Here is a 12,324-nt window from a genome sequence, read left to right on the forward strand (position 1 = left end):
CCCAGTTGTGATTTTTTTACAAAAATATTTTTATTGAGATGGTCACAATACCTTTATTTTATTTATTTATTTTTACTTGGTGCTAAGGATTGAACCCAGTGGCTCACACATGCTGGGGAAGCGCTCTACCACTGAACTACAACCCCAGCCTCCCAGTTGTGATTTTATGAGTATATTGCTGTCTATACCTTTTTTGTTTCTCTACTGGTCATCAGTACCATTAAACTCCATAAAATTGTTTTCTAGTTGCTGTGCTATGAAGCATTTGTTTTTTGTTAGTTGTAGCATATGCTATAAACTGAAAACTCTGTACTGGAACTCTGACCAATAAATACTTATTCATGATGATGGTGATGATGATGATGATGATAATGATCATGATACTGATGTCTCGACAGACAAGAAATCATTTCTCCAGTACCCGGGAAGAGATGGAAGAACTTAAGAAAAGGATGAAAGAAGCTCCCCAGACATGCAAACTTCCAGGACAGCCAACCATAGAAGGCTATCTCTATACACAAGAGAAATGTGTGTGGGAACACAGGGGTATCCACTGGGTTACAGAAGCCTGGTGCCTGCTGCCACTTGACCTTTCTGATCCTTGGGCACCCATATCATTCATAGATACCTAATAACTGAAATTCCAAGGAAGGTAGAATGAGAATAGTAAATATAAAAAAAGGAAGAAAATTCAGGGAAAATTAAGAATTCATCTTTCAAAGGCTTTAGAATGATAAGATCCAAGAATTTTCTCTGAGATTCAAAATTAGGATTGTTATTTGTTAATCCTTCTGATGGCTCTTTGGGACAGAAAGAAAGGTAGGGCAAATAGAGGCAGAGAAATATTTATTATACCTACTATGTGCCAGGCATGGTGCTAAGTGCTTTAACAGCACTGTCTCATTTAATCTTTGATTTCCCCTTATACCCATTTTACACATGAGGCCACTGAGGCTCAGAGAAGTTACCTTATAAAAGTCACTCTATTAACAAATGACAGGCCTCAGATTAAATTCAGGTCTGTGAGATGCTGAAACTCATACTCCTCCCACAACCCCCAATACCATCCTCTAATTTTGGTCGAAATAATGAACGTTAACTATTACATCATCTAGTCACAGAGTGTTAGAGATAGTTCAAGCATTTTTACTTCCTAAATAACTATTGAAACCCATATGTACTGTTTGAATTTTTTTTTCCTTTTGAAGTATGACACCCCCAAATTCTGGGATTTCAATTCCTGCTCAGAATTTATAATAAGGTTTATAATAAGGGGAATGACATAAATAGAGATGTAATTTACCTGAGGAGTAAAAAGATGTGCTGGGCAAGCCCTCAGAGCTAACAGAATCAGAGAAACCCTTAGAGGTGACTAGTGGAAGAGATACCCCTAGAGGTGATTTGTGGAAAAAATCATCACAGTTTATGAAGCATGGCACATTAGCAGTGATATCATGCTCTACCTCCTTAGATCAATTAAATTTTGATGGTTTCCAAACTATATTCTCTCATTTGTTAGGTTTATCTCTTCAACTCTGCATTGAAGGATTTCCTCAATGTCAACACTATTGACATTTTGGACTGGATAATTCTTTGTTTGGAAGACACAATCTTGTGTATTATGTTGTGTTTAATAGCATCCCAGGCCTCTCTTCACTTTATGTTAATAGGATACCTAGGTGTGACAATGTAAATTTCTTCAGGCATTGCAAAATGTCCCCTGGGAGGCAAAATTGCCCAGAGTTGAGGAACCTCTGCTGTGTGCTGTGTGATCCTTCTGTGCCCTAGGTTTCTAATTGTCCAATGGGTACAACATTGTTACCCAGTTAAATGTGTGCTTAGCATCAATTCTTCCAGACACTGTGTAATGTATTAGGGTGCAAAAAGATGACTCAACAGTGGATTTTTGTCATTAAGGAGTTCACAGTCTTATGTGTGATATAAACAAATTTATCAATGAAATGTGTTAGGCACTTTGGGGCATATATCTAAGGGGTTTATTGGGGAAAACATGTTTGAACTAAGACTTTAGTGTTGAGTGGAAGTTTTAACAGGTAAAGAAATGGGAGAAGAAAATTCCATGTGTATACCACATACTTAAGAGTAAGCAGGGCATTATTAATAATTATATCCGAACATGTATACATGAGTAAAGCCACCCAGGGGGGTGAGGGACTATGATTTGTTTGTAGGGTTCCGGTTTGCCAAGAAAGGCCCTGGTCGACACCTTTTGTTCGGATGTAATTATTAATAATGTCCCATTCACTCTTAAGTATGTTTTGGGTTTGAACTATAAATTATATGAGTACTTATTTATTTGGGATCTTAAAATCATACAGTAAGACAGGAATATAGAGGGGAAGGTGCTTAAAGTTTGGAGATAGTGTGAAGGCCATGAGTGATTTATAATAAAGGGAATGACATAAATAGGGATATAATTTTCAAAATGAGTCTTTTTAACAAAGAGTAAAGACTAGACTCAAAACAGCAATCACAGATGGGAAAACAAGAGAGAAGTCCACTGAAATTATTAATTGGTAAAGTAGTGAACTTGTGTTTTCTATGAAATATGGTGTAAACATTTAAAAAATACACCAATAAGGACCTTCAATAATTCAGTGCTAAAAGTGATGGAAGGCAGCTTAAGGAGAGACATGTGGAGGATAGAAGGGGCACGGCCCAACGACAAATCAAATGGGAGGTTATTTGCAGGGAAAGAGGAGCAGAAGACAGAAGGTTCCAGATTCTGGAATGTGTGGTGGTTCCATTCATGGGAACATGGCAGGGAGAATGGGTTTGGAGCCAGCCAGGAGCCACTGAAAAGAAGTTGGTAAGGTTATCATCTCCAGATATACAGTGGGCAGGAGGCTAGGTAAGGCTGGAGCTCAGGGGAAGGGAAGTGCTGCATCTGGATCTGGCTGTGATGAGCAGCCTGTAAACAGCTGCTGTTTTTTAGAGCTGAAATCCTGATTCTGTTAGCTCACTTTTGTCTGTCTTTGTAGGGGCCTTGGGAATATCCTGGGTGAAATACTACTGCCGTTATGAGAAAGAGACCAAAACACTCACCATGATACCTATGGAACAAAAGCCAGGTGCTAAGCAGGTTGGTTCTTTTTTGTGCCATATTTTTTGAGATGCATCTGTGACTACAGCTCAGGAAAGAATATATATGGACTTAGTGTCACATAATCAAGTCTATTATAGTCATGTGAATTTATCCTTTATGTATTCTCCCTGGCCTGAGTTTACATTGGGCCACATATCATTCAGTTCAGTAAAAAAAAAAATAAATAAATAAAAAACTAAATAAATAAACAAACAAACAAATAAATAAATTACTCAATTAATTTAATTAACTTAAGCAGGCATTCTGAAAGTGTCTGTTCTGTTTCAGTCTATTAGTATTACAAATGACTGTTAGTTATACAGAGAAAATATGCAAAACTAGATATGCATTGCTTTTAAGAAGGCTTTACTACTGGATTGTTTATTTTCTACAATTTTTATAGGTACATTTTAGTTGTACACAATGATGGGATTTGTTACATATTTATACATACACATGATGTAATGTTATAATTTGGTCAATATCACTTTCTGCATCCCACCTCTTGGACCCTTCTTTGTATTGATCTCCCTTAGATTTTCATGAGAACTGTCCCCACCTCCAGGATTCTTTTAAGTAGCAATCTTAAAAATATGAATCAACTTCCAGAATTGATTTTTAAGAGGAGTATGCCTGTTGCCTACAGTTGAAAAAAAACCTAAATCTGCATTCTATGTAATATCAAGTTTTATGTAATATCTCTTCTTCTGCCTTTCGAATCTTTTCCCACTGCCTCAAAATGATAAGATCAATTTAAAACACTGAGAAGAGAGTTTACTTACCTGCAAGGACCTGATGTTTTTTATACATCACATCCACAAACACACACCGTGGATGTTTCTCAAGCTGATTGTCAATACAATTGTTCATATTTTAAAGTAGTTTAATATGTCGATTTCCTCTGTAAATTGCTTATATAATGGTCTTGGTGCATGATTTTTTCCTGCTGATAAATGTTTTTAATTTAACTGTCTCCGCCCAAAATCTCATAATTAATTAAAATCACAAAAAGTAAGCTTTTGATAGGAAAACAGTTGGAAAAGTGCTGAAACTGTGATAGATTTATATATATTCAGATATGGAAGGTTTAATAATACAACATATGAAAATAAGGGGAAATATTATTTAATAAGCTTGTAGTCATGGCATCATTTTTGTTCTTCACTGAGAAATGAGATTATTAGTGCGTGATTTTTAAGTATTTTCAAACTGTTGGAAGCATGTTAATAATCACTTGTCAGCATTGAAAATAGTGCAAGAAGACCCAATTAAGGTGGGCAAGAATTTTCTATGGAAGATCTCTCTTGTGAGACTTGTTCATATAAGATGAGACAGGTCTGGAATTTTGGTTGAAAACTGCTTCCTCCCAGTCCACTATGTTCTTTAACCATAGTATTTATCACTTTGCCTTGAATATGGTTTGGAGATGGGATTGAACTCTGGGGACATGTACCAAACCTAATTTCTAGAATCCTCTCCCGTTCCACCATTCATGCTACTATTCTTGCATTTGCTCATTCATGACTTCTAACCAATCTTCAGTTTCTAGCCTGACAATTGTTGAAGTGTCTTTCAGCATAGTTCCACTAAATTCATGTCATGTTGCAGTACAGAATTTGTTCCAAGTCAGTATTTGACTGGCAAGTGCTTATGAGCAACCTGGCCTGCAGTCTTTTATTTTTCTACACATTATTTTCCAAATCCTGGATATTCAAACTCCTTTTATAGACAGCATTATCATTTAGGCCTTTTATTTCCTTCTTGAATGTACATATTGCAAAGCCTAAGATAGATTTAACAGACTCCACTTTCATTTCCTCCTGGGCAGATGCGAGTAAGCCCCCCTAGTTTTTGTTTCCCTCTTCCCTTTTCATTGAATGGCTTCTTATAAAACCGCAATAGTGTCAGCATAAACCGTTTTAGTGAGGGATTCTTTCTGGAATGCAAAGAGGAACTCAGTTTCTCATTTAGAAGGTGGGGGTATGGGGCATAAGAGTAGTTAGTTCAATTTCCTCAAATTGGAGTTGGAAATGATTTCCTCTTGCTAATTCTCCGGTATAGTTCCTGGTACTTCTTTGTTTTTGAAATGTAAATAATAGAGGTAAATGATGCTCTAATAATAATAGTACCAAAATAACACTTTCTTGAATACTTGCTGTGTGCCAAACACTGAGCTACACATGTTCTGTTCTGTGCCTCATATACTCTCTCAGCAACACTGTGGAATAGGTATTCTTTTTCCAATTTGGAGATGGAGGAATTGGCCTTTGTTCTGATCATAACACTTACTAGTGTCTTCTACATCTCAGCCCATCAACTCTCATTTGTGTTGTACCATTGACTTTACTGATCACCTTCCAAATAGTATTTTATTGTATCCCCTCTCTTCCAGCATAGAAGAAATAAATACTACATATGGAGTCTCAAAACTGGGTTTAAATCCTGGCTTTGTGATCTACTTTTTTGATCTTGTCTAAAGTATTTCTCAGTCTCAGTTTCTTTATCAGAAGAGTGACAAAGACAATAATTTAGCTCATAAACATTTATTGAGCACTAACTATTTGCTAGGAGCTAGCGATAGAAAGAGGAATAAGACAATGCCCATGTCCTTGAGGAGTTCTCATTCAAGTGGGAGTATTAGACATAAAAACAGGAAAGTTTGATATAAAGTGCAAAGCATGGGGTGGGCAATGTATGGGGTTGGGGGAAAGACTTTGGAGGAAATTAAAACGGAAATGCAGTTTGTACTAAGTAAGAGCTTAGTCAGGCAAAAACAGACAAAATGATTTTGGGTGGAGACAACAATATATGTAAAATTGTAGAGTCATGAAAAAAACATGATATGCATGTGAATGAGTATTTTGGCACTGATGGGACAAACTTGTGGCGGGGAGGCCAAAGTAGTGGGCAGGATATAGGCCCCTCACTGCAATGCTATTGAAGCTAATGTAGTTGAGAGTTTAAAGAGGGAGGGTGAGTGCATGAGTCTTTCACTCATCTTGAAAGACTAATAGGTAGCATCCCAAGTATTGGAATAAGGAAGACATATTGGATTTAGAGTTGAGGGTTTATAGTACAGGAACAGCAAAAAGTATTGACCTTCAAGGGGTTGAGTGTGCAATGAGAGAGATGTATTTGATGATTAGACATATGGGCTGGTTTGGATGGCATGTTGCATAGGCACAAATCTGGTACTTGGGCAATGTTCCTGAATTTGAGATAGCAAATATTGCCATTTAATAGATTGTGAAATTGAGACTCAGAGAGGGAAAATAATTCGCCCAGGGTCACATAGCTCGCAAATGGCATAATTGAGATAAGACTCTAGGTCTTAGATTCCTAAATTTTTGCTATTTCCACTATATTAACTTAGGCTTATTCAAGTAAGCCATTTTATTTCTCTGAACTTCACTTCTCTCAGATAGTTGTGGTGAAGAAAGCTGGTTTTAAACTACCAGCATAATATGGGACATTGTAGATAATAAATGTTACTTCTGTTTTCTGTACCACACACACACTGTCTGTGTTGAAATGATTGAGGGAAACTGAAAAACATAGGACAGGGAAGATTTAGTCTGTAGACATGTGGGTTTTAGTGGCTTAAAATCCCACAGACTAAGGTGAGCCACACTGTTCTGTACATGTGGAACATCAAATGCCACCTCAACAAATACATAAATTTGAGTTTTTCTCCGACTCATCCTATTATTGAAGAGGTTACTTTTATGATTCCTGTCATCCTCAAGAGCCTGGGGTAGGGACCAGAAATGTTTGTCCTCCCTCTTTCATCTGCCACTTTAATGAAGTTTTTTGCTCAACTTTCTCTCTGGCATTCTAAGGATGGTTTCAAAAGCCACTTACCTTGTTACAGCCTCCTGACACAGAGGTCTCATGAAATTTTTATTTTGTATACTTAATGCTATTTAGATAATCCATTTCTCCAACACTGCCCTTGGGTGATGTATATTGAGCTTCCTATTTAATCCACTATGCTTGGGAAAGAGTGCTTGCCTGCCCTGAGCATTTTCTCATCTCAGCCATGCATTTGTGGAGCAGGGAAAAACCATCTGCCATCTTGCTGCAAGTACTGTTCAAAGGGACAGGGTTTTCAGTGAGTCTATACATGGCTCCTGCTGCCTTCACAGATGCCTTCCGAATGACACCAAGGAAGCTGCAGGGGGAAGAAGTTCCTGTGTATTTTTTTAAATTACATGTTAATCCTTCTGTCATATCAGGGACCCTTGGATTTAACCCTGAAATACTGCGTGAGAAGGAAGACAGAGTCTATTGACAAGAGGTTCTGTTTTGATATAGAAACTAATGAAAGGTAAGTTATGCTGGTGAATTGGCAATGTTGCCATGTGCCAGATGCTGAGCCTGGGGAGGTCTTTTATTTTTCCTCTGTCATCTCTTGATGCAAATGAGCAAGTGTATTAAAACAGAGTGTCATGCTGGCTTTTCAGTCTGCCTTTCACAGAGATCCCTGTTTGATCAGCCCACAGCTGGTTTTCTCTGTACATGCTTCAGGCACATTTGCCTCACCTCTTTTGGGCAAAAAAAAAAAAAAAAAAAAAAAAAAAAAAATCATTCCTAGGTTTTAATTTGCTGTCACACGTGTGAAAGTTCCATCTTTGGTGATGCTTCAAAAAGGATAGGATGACAAGTTTGATCTCTTAAAAATCTCTCAATATAATAAAAATGAGTGAATTGGCACACATCTTTGAGGGAAGGCAGATGGGGTGGAGGGTGGAGGTACCATGGGGAGTCTTGTTGCCCACTTGGTGCAAAAATGTTGTAGACTTTCTCTATTTTGCAGTTATTTATGTCAACTGGAATAGTTTATCATGTCAGCTTTGCTTGCAAGACATGGCATGCAAATTTGAAACTTTGGTTCCAATATTTTTCTCCAATTGTCTTCTTTTTTCTTCCCTGAATCTGAACCATTTTATTGGAGGAGAATTTAACCTTTCAATTTTAAAATTAAAGTATTTCACATTATTTTGGAAAAAGGCCTGCTTTGGGAGGCTGATCAAAAATTTGACTGAATAAACATGTTTCTACATTTTATTTTAATCTGCTATCTGAGTAATAGAGTATAGACTCTATAGAGTCCCTGGTCTGTAAAGTAGAATCTAGAAAAATGTTCAGTTTGCTAGAAAGGACCTTGATGGGTGAATTATAATATATGAACAAAAATAGTGACTGGAATCATAAAGATTAGACTAAGATGTGAGGGCACTTTTCTTTCCCAGGAATAAGTAACTACTAGTCTATTTCCCTATTTGAAAATTGGGATGTTAATATGGGACTCTCAGAATTTTGATTTGTGTATCTATGTGACTTCTTTGTTAAAAATAGTATCACTATGATAGTAAATGTAGTTACCAGTAACCATGAGACTGTCACTTATTTTCCTGACAGTGTCAAGCCTAGTTAGAAGGGAAAAATTATTGCAGGTTCTTGTTTCCCCTTATGAACCTATAGTGTCTTTGGTTATGTTGCAGCAAGGTGCTTAGTGTTAAAATTTTCCATGTCTAGTTCCATTCTGATTCCATTTTTAGTTTAAATTTATAAGCTAAACTAATTAGAACAAATTTTAAAAAGAAAAAAAAAATCACAAGCTACATGCAAAGAGTTTCCCTGACAAAAAGCAGTTTTGCTTTGGCCCTGAGATTAGAGGCTGAGACCAAATTTATTTTATATTTCTTGTACCTTGTGTTATGCATAGCTCATGATAAGTAATACATTTGGTGTTTATTTTTAAATATCCTTTCCCTTCCCCAGAATGCTAAGGAATTTTGAGACTAGATCCCAGGAATTGAAATTCTGATGAGTCTGTCATATTCGTTTCCATATATTGTATACTTTAAAAAAATCCCTCATTTAGTCCCTTAAACGTAAGTTATGGATGAGAAGACTGAGACCCCCAAAATTTAACTAATATTTAACTTAAATATTAAGTATTTAAGTTGCCCAACCAAAGTCACATGATAAATGGAGAGGCTGACCTCAGTCCCTGGTCTGTAAGTACCTGCAGCCCATGCCCTTTTTTATTTTGTGCCATTATCTTTCATAAATGGAATGAACATGCTGTGAAATATAGAGTGTTAGAGATAATAATGAATAGGTGATGAGGACCTCTCTGCAAGTGAAATTTTCTAAGGTGTATGGCATCTCCTTTCCTAGGTACTTAATCCCATGTAAGGAATGGAGTTATGCTTTTTAGCAGGCATCATATATCTCTGCTCATATTCCCTGAAGAACAGAGAAAAGTGTTCTTTGAGTCTCACTTTCTTTCCTATCTTTCCCTTCCCTTTCCTTTCCATTTTCCTTTCTTTCTACTGAGAATTGAACCCAGGGATACTCTACCACTGAGCTACATCCCCAGCCTTTTTTTTTTTTTTTTTCTTTTGAGATAGGATATCACTAAGTTGTGAGGCTAGCCTCGGATTTGTGATCCTCCTGCCTCAGCCTCTTGAATCACTGAGATTACAGGTGTGTGCCACTGTGCCCAGCAAGTTCCTTTTGTTATTTCAGGAAAAGAGGGTAAACTTTTAAAATTTGAGTGTTATATTTTTTACCAGTTTTTGGAATCCCAAGCTCATAGCACATCAGATTGTCTTAATCATAACAACAATAGTAACTGCTAACTTTTGCCAAGTATTTACTATGTGCCAGGAACTGTTCTCAGCCATTTAAGTGCACAATTACCTTTATTTCTCCCTGCAGTCACACGAGATAGGGGCTGCTTTTATCCTCTGCTCACAAAGAAAGCCAGGGGGATGAAAAATTTAAGCAACTTGGGTTACACAGCTACTCAAAAGGTAGAGTCTGGGGTTCTGTTGCTGAATGTCATACATGCCTTTTGGTTCCAGATGGAAGGGCTGAAATTATAAAGGTAATTAGTGGAGGAGTGTCAGTTATAACTTAGTACTTTTTATACTTTGTCATTCTGTTTGTAGTAATATTGTTCTTTAAATTCTTCTTTGAGTCACATCCAATAATCTCCAAATGTTTCCTCTCTATAAGGTCAAGAGAGGACAAATAATGACTTTTCAACTTCCCCAGTAGGGATTCTGAAATCCAGGAGGGCTCTAAAAGCATATCTATTCTGCAGTGTTTGCTTTTATGTGTGATGTTCATTTGCTTGTTTTCCTTCCTTTTGACTTTGGATTTTGGATGAATAGTTATCTTTACAAAGAGCATTACACTTTTGAGCCCCACAAGATATATCCAAAAGATGGGTGTTTCTTAGAGAGAGGTGAACTCAGAAGAATTCTGTATATAGAACCAAGTTCTGGTGTTCAGTTGATTCTGCATTAAAGGCCACTTGGCTTTCCATTTAAGGGGTATTTTAATGAAGTAAGACATGGAAGGGTAGGTAGAACAGGAATCCCATGATATCAGCACTGGAAAGGAACTCCGTGCTCATGTGTTCTAAAACCCTTTACAGATAAAGAAACAAAGGTCCAGAGAGGCCAAATGACTTGTCCAGGGTCTCTTGTCATTGTTCTTATGATTTTTTTCCTCTGAGAGAAATCTCATATGATCATAGAAGAAGTGAGAGGAACCAAGACTTTATGTCTACAATAGGATGGTCAATCCCAATTTCCAATTTGGTCATGAAGGTTAAAAAAAAATCATAAAGAATATACAAACCTGAGGTATCTCTGGGTATAGGTAATGTCTCAGTCTATTCATGCTGCTATAACAAAATACTAGAGACTGGATAATATACACAACAGAAATTTGTTTCTCACAATACTAGAAGCCGAAGTGCAAGACAAAATTGCTGGCAGGTTGGTGAGGGCCAAACCTCTGCTTCTAAGATGGCATCTTTTTTCTGCATTTTCTGTTGAGAACAATTATTGTGTTCTTACAAGGCAAAATGAAGGGAATGGAAGGAATTCATTCCATGAAGCCTTCTATGAGGCTCCTAATCCCATCCTTGAGGGTGTATACCTCCTCTTGGGCCCACCTGTTAATATTGTCACATGGGTGATTACTTTTCAACATATGTATTGGGAAGATATTCAGATCATAGCAGTTAGCAAGTAAATAGAATATAATTGAGTTTGAAACCAACTGCCATGTAGGAGAGGCTTTATAGTGTAGTGGTTAAGAATATGGCTACTGGACCATACTTTCTGTGTTTAAACCTTTCTCTACCACTTATATGCTTTGTGATTTTGGATAGCTTCTGTGGGCTTCACTTTCCCTTTCCATGAACTAGAGATGATGAGTGTAGTAACTGCAGGATGGACTGGATGAATTAAATGAGTTCGTGCATGTAAAATACTTAGAATAGAATCTGGCACCTAGTAAGCATTCGAGAAATATTAATTGTTGTTATTCGTCATGATAAGATTGCTTCTCAGCCAAAAGGCCTCCCCCCGTGTAGCTTAGCCAGTCTGCCTGTTGCTGAAATCTTTCAAACTTAAAATGTTTCTTGGACATCTAAGGTGGTAGAAGGAGCAAAGTTCTTTTTCTGACGTGAAATGTGGCGAATGTGCCTGTGGTGTACATACTCACCCCGCAGAGTGTAGACCAAGTGACTGACTTCCAAAGAGGCACAAAGAGCTTTACTTTGCCTGAAGCACAACCGGGTCATTTTACATGGGTATTATGGTGAGGTATCTCAATATCTGCCTTCCTGTTTCTTTGCTCAACCCTGTCATGGAATCACCAAGATACCACCAAGATACCACCTCCCTCAGGGTCCTGAGAGTTACTGTTGTCTAACATTCCATTATTGTTCTAGTAAAAGAGCTTTTTCAGCTGGGTGCAGTGGTGGTGTACATCTATAATACAAGCTACTGGGGGAGTCTGAGGCAGGAGGATTACAAGTTCGAGGACAACCTGGGCAACTTAAACCATGTACAAAATAAACATTTTTAAAAGGGCTGGAGATGTAGTTCAGTGGTGGAGTGCCCCTGAGTTCAGTCCCAAATACAGATAAATAAATAAATAAACAAACAAACAAACAAACTACTTTCTGAAAACTTAGAATTCTGTAGGACCATGGCTTGCCAATGGGACACTTCTCAGGGAAGTGAGGGAACCTAGATCACAAGACTCCATTCCCTTGGGCAAATATCTGCTTTAAACTTGTCATTTTTCCCCTCAGACCAGGTACCATCACTCTGCAGGCTCTTTCAGAAGCTAACAGAAGGCTATGGATGGAAGCTATGGATGGGAAAGAACCTGTAAGTTGCCTC

General features: G+C 37.5%; 1 protein-coding gene across 2 annotated transcripts in view; it reads left to right on the forward strand.

Moving 5' to 3' along the window:
- Ophn1 (oligophrenin 1) overlaps positions 1-12,324 on the forward strand; it is a 379,198-nt gene that overhangs the window by 195,768 nt on the left and 171,106 nt on the right. For both annotated transcript variants that reach the window (XM_027935819.2, XM_071606174.1), the window contains exons 9-12: positions 399-528; positions 3,003-3,103; positions 7,342-7,433; positions 12,234-12,312. In XM_027935819.2, coding sequence (XP_027791620.1) covers positions 399-528; positions 3,003-3,103; positions 7,342-7,433; positions 12,234-12,312 — 402 coding nt within the window. The remainder of the gene's footprint in view (positions 1-398; positions 529-3,002; positions 3,104-7,341; positions 7,434-12,233; positions 12,313-12,324) is intronic.

This window comes from Marmota flaviventris, chromosome X (assembly GCF_047511675.1).
Source record: "Marmota flaviventris isolate mMarFla1 chromosome X, mMarFla1.hap1, whole genome shotgun sequence".
NCBI classification, from domain to species: Eukaryota; Metazoa; Chordata; class Mammalia; order Rodentia; family Sciuridae; genus Marmota; species Marmota flaviventris.